Source organism: Halichoerus grypus, chromosome 7 (genome assembly GCF_964656455.1).
Source record: "Halichoerus grypus chromosome 7, mHalGry1.hap1.1, whole genome shotgun sequence".
NCBI lineage: Eukaryota > Metazoa > Chordata > Mammalia > Carnivora > Phocidae > Halichoerus > Halichoerus grypus.
The window spans coordinates 63489661-63506289 of NC_135718.1; the positions used below are offsets into that span (position 1 = coordinate 63489661).

Below are 16629 nucleotides of genomic sequence, written 5' to 3' on the forward strand. Positions count from 1 at the left end.
AAGGAAAGAAGCCCATTAAAATGTGATCATGATCTCTACCAAGATGAAGGATATAGGGAGTCTCTACTAAAAAAAGAAATGGTAGGCAGTACTGACGTGTAAAGAAGTAGGGTCCTACCACAGAACAAAAGGCTTTAAAGGGTATGTTAACAAGGAGATACTTCCAAGTGAAACTCAAATAAATAGAACTGTTGGTTTACTCTTGGTCACCAAGTGTGCATCAGCAAGAGACAAGACCAGACCAGAATTGGCCCGTGGGAGAAGGGCATTTGGCTGTCCCGCTCACAGCTCTCTGGAGGACCAGCTGGAACCCACAAACCTTCACAATGGCCCATCAGATTCGCCTAATGTTAGGCTCTTAGATAAAGGATAACTTAGGTATTTTTTTCTCCACTTAACCAGATAAGAAAACACAAGGCCTGCAGAAGCTCCTTAGCAGGACAGTGGTGGCAGGGTGGATGGGACTAGAAAAGGCGAAATAAACCAAGAAGATAAGAACACTTCTGTGATAGGAAGGAGCTTGGGAAATCCATTCTTAACAACGCAGTGTTATAGTGATTGTCTACCCTTTTTCAACCACTTCTTCAAAGGATGAATTTGATATTTCACATTGGAAAAGCAGTTTACCTTCTGGTTGCTTCTCTGACCTTTTCCCACCACATTTGCTCTTTCACTGTAGATGTTATAAAGACAGGCCTGGGCAATTTGTATGGCCTTGGCTGTTTCAAGCCTAGCTTGAGCCGAGATGTGTGGGTAAGATGCACTGTTTTCAGATTTTTTTTCTTGCATCCATCAACAAAGATTGGTCCCAACTTTGCACACACTCCTTATGTTACCCAAATACCTTTGCCAATTTTTTACATGCTATCTTTGGCCCATGGTCTCCTTAAAAGATAACTGAAAAAAAACATGTTGTCTTGTTTGTTTAATATCTGAAGAAAAACTGATACAACTGAGGTTGGCTTTATCAGCTTAAGCATTTTTGGATGACTTGGGCTCTCTCTGACCCCCCTCCCCACCTCCCACCCTTCTATGAAGCGAGATTCGCAATTGTTTCGACACACAGATTTACTCTGGATTCTTTTTTACTTAACTAATCAAAACATTACTCCATGGGTATTATTAGTGAAACTTTTATATTAATACCTTCCCCTTAGGGAAAAGAAATTACATTTTTCTCCCCAAAATAAACATTCCATAGGTAAGCAACTGAGACCCTGCACTCTTAAATCCTTTGTAATCCTCGCTTCCTTTAAAACCACTTAGCTGGGTCCAAAAAAACCCCAAAAACAAAAAACAAAATCTAAACCTCTTCCTACCCCTTCTCAATATTCAAGTTCTGGAGTTTAGAGTTTTGTCTACTTTGTGCTTTGCTTCTGCATTCTCAAATTCTTGTGCTTTCTACTCCAAATAGCTGTAGGACGCCATTTAAACCCTATCAGATTCTTTTTACAGCTGAAATAGGAACCCTGAGGTCATTTCTAGGCTAACCCTGCTGCATAGTATGTGAGAATGTCCTCATCACACCTCCCCCTCCCAATTATTTTTAAACTCAACCCTTCCAAGTAAAAAAATGTAACCGAGCCACAGAAGTAGAAATGCTAGAACCTGCCTTTTTCTTGTTATCTTTCATAGGCATGGCATTTTTAAACACGGGCTTGTGTCAGACACTGAACAGTCTCCACACAGGAATGAATGTTTTGATTAAAAGTTATTTGATATCTCTAGTTCCTTGGAATTCTGCCTAAAGCTGGAGATATTCTTAGCTGCAGGTCTCGTGCCTTCCTTGACTAGATAGAAAAGCAGCTCAAAATCTAGAGGGACTACATGGCATTCTCAAAATAGTTACTTGATTGTATAGGTGTTTATTATGGCAGAGGATCCTGCTGTGTGAAGAGTTAGGGGTTAGGAGAGAATATTGGGCTAAGGAGGAATGTGTCAAAACAGCATCTTTCTGTAGCTCCATCCATCACCACATCCATTGATTCCCAGCCTTTTGGTTAAAATCAGGATTAGGGTACTACATTATTAGGGCAGGCCTGAAGAATGGGATTCTCCATAATTTGTATGTAATGTTTCCTTCACTTGCATTTGTATTTAGATCAATAAGGGTTAAGCCAAAGACACTGAAGCAAGTTGGTAGGTAAAATAGGATCTTATTTTTTAACTGTTCTCACTGTAAAACGATGGAAACTGCAGTCTCCTAGCCCCTAAATGTGCATTAATAAAAGGAAAAAAGAATAACTTTATTCCAAGGACCACAAATAGAATTTTTATTCAATAAGTTATTCTAGCTTCAGAGGTAGTATTGCTCTCATACAACCTATTCTCTTTAACTATCATCCTTTTGAGGCAAAATATTTACAGAACATTGAATTATTTTTCTAGCTTTCCAAAAGCATTTCATGCATTGAGATATTGATGCGACACAGTTAGAGGTTGGGCCCTCCGGACCTGTATTGTGTGATGGCATTATGCTGCTATCATCAAGAGATTCCATTTTTTCCAACCCCCAAGGTCCTGTCTGTACTTGTTTACAGGTCAACTGAATAGTAACTAGTATGTGTTCAGTGGCATGAGTGTTATCCCGGTAACCTTGGCAACAGAGCCAGCTCTGATTTCAAAACCTCACATGCTGTATCATAAAATTAGATAACAGAATTGACATTTAGCTACATGTCTGTCATATAAATTAAGCTCTGAGAATATTTCCTTTATAGCCATGTGCTTCAATATGGAAATGGGCACCAATTAGAACAATTTTAGGCATATACATACTAGTCTACATTTAGGTACTGGATCCATTTCCTCAATTCTTTCTCTATAATATTGAACCTCACAGATTGCCATGTTAATCTCACTGTGCCAAAATTCATGGTGGCTTTGTTTTACGATCGGGTTGAAGCTTAGAGCGGAGCTGCATCAGATATCCTATATAAATAGGATTATGAATAATAGAAAACTCAGCTCCTAAAAAATGTAAAATTCAAAGCATTCTTAGCTTTCCTGGATACCGTTATTTATGCTGATTAGAAGTAAGGCTGTGCACAGAATATTCCACTAACTAAATCAGAATCCCGAAGACAAGACATGCTTCCCTTTCATTTATATACTTATACATATTTTTACACATAATATATTTTCCAGTGTCTATGAATCTCTGATAATATCTATTTCAAGGACATTCTATACATGCAGATTAATACATTCATCTACTTTGAGTCCTAGGTCCTCTTTTATAATTTGTAAATATTTTAATCTCAGGATTTTCCCCTGTATGTGCTGTGGACTGGTGCAGTTTTTCTGGGATATAAATTTAAAGATTCAACTTGTGAATTACATTTAATATAAGCACCCTGCAGTTTTCTGCATTGGAAATGATTATTTTTAGAAATTTTATGGTTGCCCAGATATATTTGTTTGTCTTCATTGATATGTAGGGGGGAAAGCTCATTAATGATTTAAAAAGAAGGTGTTTTGATTCATCGACTTGATTCTTCTCATTACATAAACAGTAAAGGCAATAAATTAGCATCTAATAAAATTGTAAGAGTTTATTTCTGAATTTAGCTGCCAGATAGTCTTGAATCCTTGGGCATAATTTTTCCTATTCTTTTATATTCTTCTGCCTCAATGTTTTCAAAGTCACCATTCAGCATATTTTAACCTAGAATGATTGGTTTATAATTCTTATTAAAGATACCTTTTAGCAGCTGTCAAACACCATAATTGAACAACTGTTTTGTAAAACTGTTCTTTGGCTTCTAGAATGGTAAGTTATTATATAAAAATAGAAGATCCTTATGTCAAAATTGACTATAAAGTACTTTTTTCCTTTCCCCACTTACCTGCTGTGTGTCACATGTAACATTTGAGAAATCTGCTTCCGACATTCTCTTATTAGTCATCAACCTAACTCTTGCTGGCTTTCTGTTAAACACGACCCTCTTGCCATATCCCTAGTAAAGAGTCAAAATCCCTGAAAATTCAGGACGTTTTCTTTTCAGAAACAGATAAGCGGTTGTGCTCCCTACATGTGTGCTTAAGTGGGAAGAAGGGCAGAAATCCTTCTGTGTATTTGCTGACCCCGGACAGCAAATACCTATTATGTTTTCAGTAATGTTTAAACTGTTTGCTTTATCTCATTGGGTTGAGTCATCATCGCCTTTATGTTTAAACTGGTAAAAGGTAGTTTTTATTGTTTTATTTTATCTTGAAACTATTTCTTGTGACAAACAGAAATAGTTCCGCATGTTGTGGTTCCAGGACTGAATCAAGTTTGGGTAATCATCTGTATTGTAAAATAACATCATCAGAAACTTCGATATATAGGCGTTCTGCAGTGTGGTATGAGAATAAACTCAGGCTGTGTTGGTACTGGAATGTGGGGGCTTCTCAAGCTGTTTGCATGACTCCGAGATGTATTTTAATATCCGTGGTTTTGTTTTGTTCTGTTTTGTTTTATTGTGACATGATATGGCCTTAGATGGATGGGGTGGGGGGAACCATAATGATAAAAGAAAAAAAGTGATAAGGCAATACAGCTTCTTTTGTGATTTCCTTTTAGGTCTGATGTTGTGGTCCTCTGTTTTTCTATCGCTAATCCCAATTCCCTAAATCATGTGAAAACCATGTGGTATCAAGAAATCAAGCACTTTTGCCCCCGCACACCTGTTGTTCTGGTTGGCTGCCAGCTAGACCTCCGCTATGCTGATCTTGAAGCTGTTAATCGAGCCAGACGCCCTTTAGCGAGGTAAGCCAAGGGACTCGGTGATTTGCTGTGCTGGCCAAATTAAAATTTAGAGGTAACAGATGACTCTGTAGGCTAGGGTTACGCTCTTCAGTGGTCCTGGGACTCCATCAGTCAGCCATGTGCTTTAAGTTAGCTTGTTAATCCTGACCCTCTCAGGCTCACCATCCCCTCGTAGGTAAGGAACCCATTTTTGTAAAATGGTTGGCCATTGTTGGAAGTGAATTCTCCAACTGTGACATGGTGTGAATAAAAGTGCCTTGAAATTTGTAAAACATTAAACAAAACATTGGCTACTCATAATAATGTCATTCTTGAAATTATGATTATTATAGTAAAGTTCATAAACGTGCAGAGGGATTAGCCACAGTTCCTGGCCCCGGGAATATCAAGTTCATACAGATACACACATCCGAGTGTTTTTAGTCTTCTCATTTTCCTCAATCCAATGTCTGAGAATATTTCATTCCCAAAAAGGCAGTGTCTAGTTTTTAAAAATCATATGGACCTATAGTTGCAAAACAGCAACACTGTTTTTTAAATGTCTCTAGTAGCTATATTTTTAAAGTGTCACAAGTTTAAAAATCAACCTGAAAGAGGATTTGTTTGACTCTGTATAAAATGTGGAATACCAGTTTTAGGGGGAAATAAGAGTTTGTAAAAACCCGTGCCCCCTCCATATTCCCTTCATAAAAAATAATTTTATATATATTTTGTGTCTAAGAGCATAGTTTTCCAAAAAATGGTGATATTAATACCTTCCTTTGATGTTTGCCTAATAGGCTTATTACAAAAATTTTGTATAGGCAGCTTTTTATACTCTCACAGCAAAAGCAAATGGTGCTTTCTTTAGACAATTTCTGATGTTCTTGGTGCATTTCAGATAAATTTTCTGAAAACGGTTCATGTTAGGCTTTCACAGTCCTTCTGTTAAATGCGTGGACTAGGCATTGCATATTAGAAGCCACATAGGGGGAAAGGGGACTTAACAGTGAAAGAGACTGCCCCTGGCATCCAGAACTTTCTGTGGGAAAGAATCGGCTAAGACAATCAGGCCTCACAACCACGGACGTGGAGGACTAGAGGAGAGTTACGGGTGCTAGAGGATGGAGAGGGGACAGTCCCCTCTGTAGAGTAGCTCTGAGATTTCATGAAGGAGGCAGTATTTGAACTAAGCCTTGAAGAGTGCTAGTGATTTTCAAGTCAGTCCCAGGAACCAGGAGCACAAAATGCCCAGAGGAGCCAATCTTGAAGTTAAGCCTTCTTCCCTGCACCCCCTTCCACCTTCACAACACCCTACCATTTTTCCTTGCATTCCATCCAGGTCTTCAAATCCAATTTCTAACCAGTGTTGTATTTCTCCTAAGACCAGCACCTGTCAAGCACATTACCTTTGATTCTGAAAGCCAAATATTTATTGAGGAAGATCCATTCCTAACATTATGTCTCAGAATCAAGAGTGTGTTTGTGAAGAGTAGAATAGAACAACAAATCACATCTTGCCCATTTACCGTGTTATGCCATAGTCATGGCACTATTCTGCTTACACTGCTTCCAAAGGTTTGGCCTCTCTGGGTTTGATTAGATTGTAATGGGCCTTGTGTGCCAGCTTAAAGGGCATAGCCTTTGTTCCATGAGCTTTGTGGAACCAGAGGAGATCTTGAAAAAGAATTACAGCTGCAAGTCATACTTCTGTTATGTAAGGATTTTTCCTGCAGCAGTGAGCACTGTGGGCTAAAATGTGGAGAGTCTGAAGACAGGCAAGAGGCTAATGCACTAGTCCAAGCAAAAGAGGATGACAGTGTGACTGCAGACGTGGAAGAGAAGAGAAGCAGTGAGACATGAAAGAAGGCTCACAGACGTGATGGAAGGAACTTAATAGGCCATTGGATGTGAACCATTTAACCAGTCTAGAACTACGGGGTTCTAATTGCTTGGCAGAGGTCTCTTGGCAACTTTCGAATGTGACCTGAGGCAAACCCTTTAAGCTCGCTGCCTCTGTTTCTTCAGAAGGTGGATGAAAATCACACCCACAGGGTTATGGTGAGGCTCAAATGAGAAAAAGCATATGGATTCTTTGTAAGGTTGCAAAGCAAAATGTAAGCATAAGGTGCCGGTGACAAAGATGACGGTGACGATGGGGTGATGGCTGCTATTTGTCAGGCGCTTCCTGTGGGCTGGCATAGTCTCTCATTTCAACTTCTCAGGAGTCCTTTAAAATGTAGGTATTTACTATTATTATTCCTATTTTACCGATGGGAAAACCGAGGCTTGAAGAGTTTAAGTAACTTGCCCAGGATCATATAGCTAGTAAATAAGGCTGATACTTCAGTTACTGTAGTTACTACTGAAAGCATTTTTTTTTTCCTGCAGGCTTAAGGTTGGAAGACTTGAGGTTGATAGATTTTTCAAGAGCCTTATTAAAAGCCTGCATAGGGGGGTGCCTGGGTGGCTCAGTCGGTTGAGCATCTGCCTTCGGCTCAGGTCATGATCCCAGGATTCTGGGATGAAGCCCCGCATCGGGCTCCTTGCTCAGCGGGGAGTCTGCTTCTCCCTCGACCTCTGCTCTTCCCCACCCCGCTCATACTCTCTCTCTCTCAAATAAATAAATAAAAATCTTTAAAAAAATTCACAGCGCTTAAAAAAAATCCTGCATAGGACTTTAAAGATACAGTTCTATTAGGTGCTTTGATAGGCCCTCATTACCATTTTTTTCCTAAAATGAGGCTGATTATAACTTTTAAATCCTCCATTCTAGGCCCATAAAGAGAGGGGATATTCTGCCCCCCGAAAAAGGCCGAGAGGTTGCGAAGGAACTCGGCATACCGTACTATGAGACCAGCGTCTTTGACCAATTCGGCATCAAGGACGTGTTTGACAATGCAATCCGAGCAGCGCTGATTTCTCGCAGACACCTGCAGTTCTGGAAATCCCACCTAAAGAAAGTTCAGAAACCTTTACTTCAGGCACCATTCCTACCTCCAAAAGCCCCTCCACCAGTCATCAAAGTTCCAGAATGTCCCTCCACGGGGACGAGCGAAGCTGCCTGTTTACTGGACAATCCTCTGTGTGCCGACGTCCTGTTTGTCCTTCAGGACCAGGAGCACATCTTTGCACATCGAATTTACCTCGCTACCTCCTCTTCCAAATTTTATGATCTTTTTTTAATGGAATGTGAAGAAACCCCAAATGGGAGTGAAGGAGCTGGTGAGAAAGAGAAGCAGAGCAGGGATTTCCAGGGGCGGGCATGGAGCCTTGACCCAGACGAGGAGAGGGAGGAAGGCACCCCAAGGACCCCTCAGACCAATCAGTGGAAGTCCTCGAGCCAAAACCTGTCCCAACAGGAAGGTCCGGGGATGGAAGCGGATAGCTCGATTCCAGAGACGCAGACTTTGTCAGGCTGGAGCAAGGGGTTCGTTGGCATGCACAAGGAGATGCAAGTCAATCCCGTTTCAAAGCGGGTGGGCCCCATCACCGTGGTCAGGATGGACTCCTCCGTCCAGCCGGGCCCTTTCCGGACCCTGCTCCAGTTTCTGTACACGGGACAACTGGATGAAAAGGAAAAGGACTTGGTGGGCCTGGCTCAGATTGCAGAGGTTCTGGAGATGTTTGATTTGAGGATGATGGTGGAAAACATCATGAACAAGGAAGCCTTCATGAACCAGGAGATTACAAAAGCTTTTCATGTCAGGAAGGCCAATCGGATAAAAGAGTGTCTCAGCAAAGGGACATTCTCAGGTGAGTAGGTCCAATGATAAAGTCATCGATCCGTTTGGTTGTGTTTTATTAAACATTAGCTATACACGAGTAAAGGAGAGACTAACCATCACTAACATGTATAAATGCTTATTTTTTTCATGTACCCTTCTAGTTGCATGTATCCATCTATTTCATTCTTATCAGACTTATCAGACTTAAGGGCTAAAGATTATTCCATTTTGCAGATTGGGAAACTGAGGGACAAAGAGGTTAGGTAACTTGCCCCAGGACATACAGGCAGGATTTGTACGCAAGCTTCCCTCTAAAGCAGCATGGTATCACAGTGCTTCTCGAAGGTAAGTCACATTACCCCTGAGCCTGAGCCTGAGCCAGAGCCAGTCAGCTTGATGCTCATGATTCCCCTTCAGGGTCCTTTCCCTGACCAAGTCTACTCTCCACTGACCCTTTGGCCCTGAAATCCTTGAGGTGATATTGGCAACCGTCTGCGTTCCCATCAGGAGTGCCTCATCTGCCCACCTCCTCTCCTTTTCTTTCTCACACTCCTTTACCCTGCTCTATATTTTCCTCACCTCTTCTTTGTCCTTGATGACCATGCCGTCTGCTGCCACAGTGTCCTCACATATTTGCTTGCACACACTTCTACTAAATTCTGAAATTGCCCTCTGTGTGTGTGTGTGTGTGTGTGTGTGTGTATTTCATTGTAAAAATGTGACTTTCTGACTTTTATTTATGTGGACACTTCTGTTTTGTCTTTATCTTTCATAATGCCTGTCATGATGATACACATTTAGTACTATACATTTAGTCATTGATTACTGAGTCTGTTCATTAATTTTAAAGCTTATAAATAATATTTACCTGAAACATTGACCATCATGGAATAGAAGCCATCTTGAAAGTTAATGAAAAGCAATGTTACAAACCTGCAGTAAATTAAACAATGGACCTTAAGTGAAATGAATTGAATCGCCCACCCCTTAATGCAAAGGCATAGTGACCAAATACAATGTGGAGCTTCAAGTGGATTGTCTTTAAAAAAAAAAAAAACTATAAATACAATTTAGAGATAATTGGAAATTTTTGAATATGAACTAGATAATGGATGAAATTAGGGAATCATTGCTGATTTTCTTAGGTGTGATAATGATATGATTATCTAGAAAAATGTTCTTATTTTTAGAAAATTCTTGATAAAGTAGTTCGAAGTGTCATGCTATCTGTTAAAAAAGTGTATACATATACACACATATTCACTATCTATACACACACACACACATACATAGCTAAAGCAAACATGGCAGAATGTTAACAATGTACTATTTCTTCCACTGTTCTATTATTTTGAAATTTTTCATAGTAAGGAGGAAAAAATATTCCTCTCCTTTTTGGTACTATATGGTTCAGAGAATTTGTGTTGTGAGCTTATGTGCAATTTTAAATGTTTACCCCCAATCCTCGAATGACATAGAAGGAATTGGGTGTTCCAAAGGTGGAGGTTGATACAAAATCACTAAGTAAAGCTATGGAAGAGAGAGTAGGAGATGTAGGTGGACGAATATGGGCAGAACTCTCAGCAAAGCTGGCTCACGGCTATGTTTCTTCAATCCCTGGGCAGATGTGACGTTTAGGTTGGATGATGGAGCCATCAGCGCCCACAAACCGTTGCTGATCTGTAGCTGCAGGTGGATGGCCGCCATGTTTGGGGGCTCGTTTGTGGAAAGCGCCAACAGTGAGGTATGTGCCTTCTGAAAAGCCCAAGTGGTATCTCTGTGAATGGGCATGTGTTTAATTAACCAGACGACTTCAGTTATTTAACTGCTTCCCTGAACCAGTTCCTTAGGCAGTGTTTGAGCGTCAGGTCACCCTCTTCTTAATTTTGTAGTTAAGAGGAGCTGGTGTCTGTTGCTCACTGCTTTCATTTGTAAAACGTGATTGGCTCTACTTTTTAACAAATGTCCCCAAGCAAGATACCGGCAAAATCACATCCAATAGGGGCAGAGTCTGTCTTCCAGAAGTTTAAGGCAGTGAAAAGTTTCCTCAGTCATCCCCGTCCTGGGCTCAGCTGAGACCCTGACCAGAGGGCGGGCCTTAAGAAGCCACCCCCTTGGGCCTCGGTCTTCTCATCTGCCCCGTGAGGGACGCCCCAGGGCATGGGGGACGCCCTGGACGGTCTCCTGGAGCTGCGGCACTCCCCGAGGCTCGGCCGGACTTGCCTTCTCCAACGGTCTGTTCACTGGACGGAGACGGCAACAGAGCAAATGGTCCCTCCTCTGAACACGCCTCCCTTCGGTCTCGCGGAGGCCACTGAGTCACTTCTCGGGCACCAGCCCTATCTCCAGGAGAAGGATAATCTTAGAGCAGAGCAAGCAGTATGTTGAAGACCCTACCCGTTCATCTTTTTACAAACTCGATTGGAAAAGAAAGAAAAATTCCACTCAAGCACATCTAAGTTTAGAAGAGCAAACGTTTTTGTTGAGTTTTGAAAGTCTTTTTTAACCATCTTTTTTTAAAAAACATGGGGACACCCCATCAAGTTTATTATCCCAAGAGGCTGCTTGTTTTGCATATCTCAGCATCTCTCTCCACACTTTTAAAAGAAATGAAGAAAACAATAGCGGTGAGGGGCCCTCACCGCAGAAATCTGAGCACTCCCATTGTGACCCAGGAGCCTGCATTTGCATCCCCGAGTAGGGCTGCAGAATCACAAGCCCGGAGGGCTGGGGCAGAGGAGGTCCCTGGGCCACCTCCTGCTTCCAGAACAAACTGCTGCTGCTCCTAAACCAACCCCCAGCAAAAGGCTGTCTGCTGTGTGGGCAAAAAGTGTCAGAATTATCCTGATGACCTCTTTTGGTGTCTAGCAGCCTTTCGGAATCAGGAGGTCCTCAGCTGTAACTAACCAAGTCTTTCCCGTGCCACCAAAGGGGTTTCAGAGCCGCGTCCCTGAGACATCAGCAGCGTCGTGGAGGCCGCCCAGTGAAGGATGTGGGGCTCGAATCCCAACTCCTCCACTTACAAGCTGTGTGGCCTTGGGCAAGCGACCCCCTTTCTGAGCTCCAGTCTCCCTGTCTGGAAAGCATGATGATAACCCACAGTGTGGTAGTGGGGTACAAAAGTCAGACCTTGCAAATCACCCCAGGAGCATTAAGTAAACGTAACTGCCATTAGACTTATTGTGATGTTGGTAGGGTTAATACTCTTTCACTCTTACTTCCAAAAAAATCTGGGGAAGCCACTGACTGACAAAACTTCATCCAAATGGCATTTCACCTACTTCAGTCATCTCCAGAGATAAAGGGCCTGGAGGCTGGCTTCCCTTATTTTTCCAGCTCACTGAAATGTGTGCTGATTGTGTGGCCGAGCACCTGCTATTAACACAGCAGAGAAGTTGATCAAGGTCAGGAACCCAGGCACAAAGGGACACTGTCAGAGCTGACCTCACAAATGCTAATCCCCTTTATCCCTTCCCAGAATGGACCGTAATCAGCTCCAGATTAAAATGTGCAGGAGAGGTGACCAAAACAAAAACTTGGCAGACAATGTGAATGCACACGTACATGGGGAACAGCCTCTCCTGGAGGGGCCCCCTGGTAGCACGACCTCCTAGAAAGACTAGGTCATTAACATGGCAGCTGAGGCTAATAGGTATGGATACGTTCTACCCAACTTAGAAGACAGAGACCATGGACCCAAGCAACCGAAGGTCCGTGCCGGATCCCTTTAGTCAGTGTGTTGAGAATGCCATGAGCTGTTGACATGTGTGCCCCTGCCTGCCCCTTCCCTTGATTTCCCCTGTAGACTGTAATGGTTATGTCGTGATAAACTCTAGTCTCAGCTTGACCTTGAGCAAGCGACCGACCCTCTCCTAACGTGTGTCCTCATCTGTAAAATGGGGGATAACAAGAAAACCGTCTTCAAAGGGCAGATAAGTCAGGAGAACACATGTATAAACATAGAATTCGGTGCTTGGAACATACGGAAGCTCAAGAAATATCGGTGACTATTGTCCTGGAGGATTCTTGTTTAATTCTTTCCATGAAGGATTAAAAATCTTTGTCCCCTGAAAGCCCTAAGTTAAAAAGCCCCCCAGCTTCCTAAACTAGCAAAGTGTGGTTAGAGGGATCATGGGGAGGGAGGAACATCAGTTAAACGCTCAGCAAATATTCCATGACTGATGCAGGCTTGTATTGGCACTTGGGATCTGTCCTTTTCTAGGGCACCCATTAACTCTTTATTGTCCTGTGAAAATCTGACTTCCCCCTCAAAATTCAGTCTTTTTATTTTTTTGCATTAATAGAATTCTCATGCATATCCAGAAAGGAAGAAAATATACATTGATGTTACTTTAACATTTTTTGTCACTTAATATTTAAGAAGACATTGTATTTTACTTCTATTTTTCTCATTACTTTTAATGTAGCAGTAAGCATAATTCTCTCCCTAGAGGTACTCAGCAAGTGGTTCATTAAAAATGCATGCCTGGCTTGTAGTAAGCAATGCTCTGGATCTGGAATACTTTCTCATTCTCTATGAGACCGTCTCTAATTATAAGCCTAATAGTCTGAGCTGATTTTCACAATTAAAATTTTAAACCAACGAAACTGGACTATGGGACGTTTTTTAGGATAGCGTTATATTCTCTTTGCTGACTTTTTTTTTTAAGGTACATCCAGCAGGTAGGATGCAAAATTCTTAATTCCATCTCTTATGTAGCTTTATATTATTTTTAAAAGTTCTATGAAATGACCTCTCCATTGTTCTACGTAAACATTAAAATCACAGAAATGGTCTTTTAAAAAAAAATGAGGAAAAAAAAAAGGTGCAGGTTCCGAACGTGCTTTTAGTTTATTCTCATTCGCTCTAAGGGTCCCAAGCATTCTTTGCCCAACAAAGCCATCGCTTCAAAAAACTGTTAGCATTGTGTTATGCAAGAAGGAAAAAGCAGGTCATGGATGATTACAAATGTCAGAACACGCCGAAGACATTGGAAGTATTGGGGCAGGGCTGCTTACAGGAATCTGTCATCTCCTGCTGCCAGAAATAATTTCTTTTCACTTAGGAAGTTCATTTTGTCGTGACTTAGAACACACTCTTACCAAAAAATGCTAAGGTAATCCAAATATCTTCAAAATCCAGAGTCTCAGTGAAGAAGAAAAAGCTGTAGGTATCACCTCTTCCAAATAACGCCCAGATAACGCATGAGGACACCGAGGATCAGAGAGGGTGAATGATTTGGCAGAGGTCACACTCATTTTAGTGACAAACCCCTGGGCCTGCACCAGCCTCTTGCCTTGTCCGCCAAGCCACTATTTTCCAAAACAGCAGGTATCCCCGTAGCTGAGAACAGGGCTTCACAGAAAGCTCTGGCACTGTTTACATTTATGATCACTAATTCTTTATAGCACTTAGGACTTTGTAAAATGCATATACTTTCACTATCAAAATGGCCCAAATTTTAAGTTTCACAACTTCAATTATCTAGAAAACTGTGCGAATCCAGACCTGATCTGTATAAGATAAATGCATGTATGTGTCAACATGTATGTACGTAAGCATATACACAAGTCTAACTGATGCTAGATTCACTGGAACAGCAATTAATTACAATACGGTGGCTTCTTTATTTTCAAATAACATCAGTAACAGTTTCTACTTGCCAAGTTGTATCTATTGTCGAGGCTGTGCTAGAAACTCTAAAGAAACTCTAAACTTGTCAAATCCTTGATGGTAATAACTCATGCAGCTTATTTACCAGATCATAATTGTTCTCATCGACTATGTCTGAAAGGGGGTGGGTGTATAATTTTCTTACTATTTCTGGGAAGGTCTGGGGAGGCCTTCCCTTTGATACAGTAGTAGAAGGTTCTGTGGGCCAGGATATTCGGTCTGAGGTGGCTGGTGGCTGTGCAGGAAGATGATAACAGGTTGCTATCGCTTAAGTGAATCTGGAACCACGACACCAGAACGCATTGGCCATGAGCCCCATGTCGACTGTGGTGGTAATATATACATAAAGGGAAAGATTAGATACATAATGCAGATGTAATCATGTGTAATAGAGATATAATCATATATTGTATCTTTATATGGTGTATAGAGGTCTATTAAGTACCAGAAATAGGCAGTTAATAACTGTTCATCCTTTTGAACTTAGAAATCTAATGCTTAAGAACTGTTAGTGAAATATGGTACTTAATTGTACTGTGACCCAAACCTTAGCTTCCTTGCCATGAAGGGTTTCTTGTACTGCACAGCAGTTCTGAGCATAGAATTGTACTCCCTAGGTTCAAATCCCAGTCACTTACTAACTCTGTGACCTTGGATAGGGGACTACTAACCTCCATGAACCTCAATTTCCTTACCTGTAAAATGGCAAAAATAATAGTTTTTTCCTCCTAGGGAGAATATAAGGATCAGATTAGATACTGGGTGTGGGAAGCTTAGCACCACGTGTGAAGGAGGCCTTCCATTAAGCTTAATTTTTATCACCATCATCATGCCTGGAGTCAAAGGCAGTGGTGCTGTTCTGTCCTATACCAGGGCCCATCCTGTGGGGTTAGTTTGACTGTGTGCTTCTGCGCCGTGTACATCCTCACTGATCCCGGCCCTGGCTCTCTAGCAAACTCTAGCAGGTATCAATATTGGCAAGAACTGCAGGTGCTCAGGAGGTCTCGAGATTAGGTAATTCCTACAAAGGAGAGTTTACCAGACCCAACCAACTGTTCCCCACATGTCCCAGGTCAGGATGTCTCTGGATTCTCTGCATCTACTGATAACCTGATAATGTTCCAATAATTTTGAATCTATGTGGTTGTGCCATAGGAAAAATAATGAAGTGTGTATACTGTGTTTGCATATATTGATAGAACATTGGAATCACGCCAGTCACTGTGGCAACCAGGGTGGTTGCTCATCCTCTGTTTTGACATCTTAGAGAGCGGGGCTCTATCGTGTGTCAGCAACAGTGTTGTTTGCAGCTACCCCCACACCTGTCATGTTGCTGGGAGATTTCTTTCCCCACAATAGAGTATTAGAAGGTACTTGGTGAGGAGAGTCCATAATGTCATCATACATTTACAGACCGTTTGTCTGATTTATAAGTCCAAATAGCCATTTAAAAATTCCAAATCAGGCTTTGTCAGGCAGCCCCACTCCTTCGTCATCTACAAATCAAACTGTTATGTTTGAAGCAATAAATAGCGAATGACTTCTACACGCGGCCTCAAAGCAGGTATCCCAGACTTGCCAATATCAAATTGTACGGTTGGGGTATTTATAAGCAGTATAGCCTGGAAATGCACCCACTGCTTTCTTCAGCAGAACTTAGCTTTTCAAATAACATTTCAGGTATATCTCCCGAACATAAACAAGATGTCAATGCAAGCGGTATTGGATTATCTTTATACCAAGCAGTTGTCACCTAACTTGGACCTGGACCCACTGGAATTAATTGCCTTGGCAAACAGATTTTGCCTGCCACACTTGGTTGCACTTGCAGGTAAGTCTGATGACTCAGGGTCATGCAGGGTCTGACTGTCAAATTTATCAAAATCACATTTAAGCAAAAATAACATTTCCAGGGAATAAAAATTAAATTTTTTATCACCCAGTATAGGACTGTCTTGTGCAGGGTGATAATAAGTAGATCAAATGTATCAGACAGCCCAATTCAACTCCACAAATACTTCTTAGGCACCTACTTTGTGGTAGACCCTGTAGGGGGACACAATTACCAAGATGAGTGATGCATGATCCCTGCCCTTGAGACCCATGCTCTGTGCACTCTGCCTTATTTGTGGACCGTGGGATTGGAAATAAAACTATTGTGTCCATATTATTCCCCTGATGTGTGCTCAGACACAGTCTTTAAGAAAGAGCAGTAGGAGGCCGTGGTGAAGAACATAGGCTGCAGAGCCAGACTGCTCGGGTTCAGATCCTGACTCCACCATTTACTGGCTAGATGACTTCACACTTCACCACTCTGTGTCTGCTCTCTCTCTCGTTAGCATGGGGATCATGTTATTCTCCCGTAGAGTTGTTACAAAGATTAAGGAGTTAAGATATATATAAAGTTCTCAGAACAGTGTCTGGCACCTAGTAAGCATTATGTAAGTGGTTTTTTTAAAGCTATTTTAGAAAATGTTCTGACACTGTCAAGAGCA

At 41.6% G+C, this 16629-nt stretch overlaps 1 protein-coding gene across 10 annotated transcripts in view; it reads left to right on the forward strand.

Annotated features, from left to right (window-relative positions):
• Positions 1-16629, forward strand: part of RHOBTB1 (Rho related BTB domain containing 1) — a 118933-nt gene that overhangs the window by 94204 nt on the left and 8100 nt on the right. For 9 of the 10 annotated variants that reach the window (XM_036083969.2, XM_078077677.1, XM_036083971.2 and 6 more), the window contains 4 exons: positions 4568-4753; positions 7509-8488; positions 10086-10204; positions 15815-15965. In XM_036083969.2, the coding sequence (XP_035939862.1) occupies positions 4568-4753; positions 7509-8488; positions 10086-10204; positions 15815-15965 (1436 nt within the window). The remainder of the gene's footprint in view (positions 1-4567; positions 4754-7508; positions 8489-10085; positions 10205-15814; positions 15966-16629) is intronic. The other variant, XM_036083975.2, reaches the window with a different exon arrangement.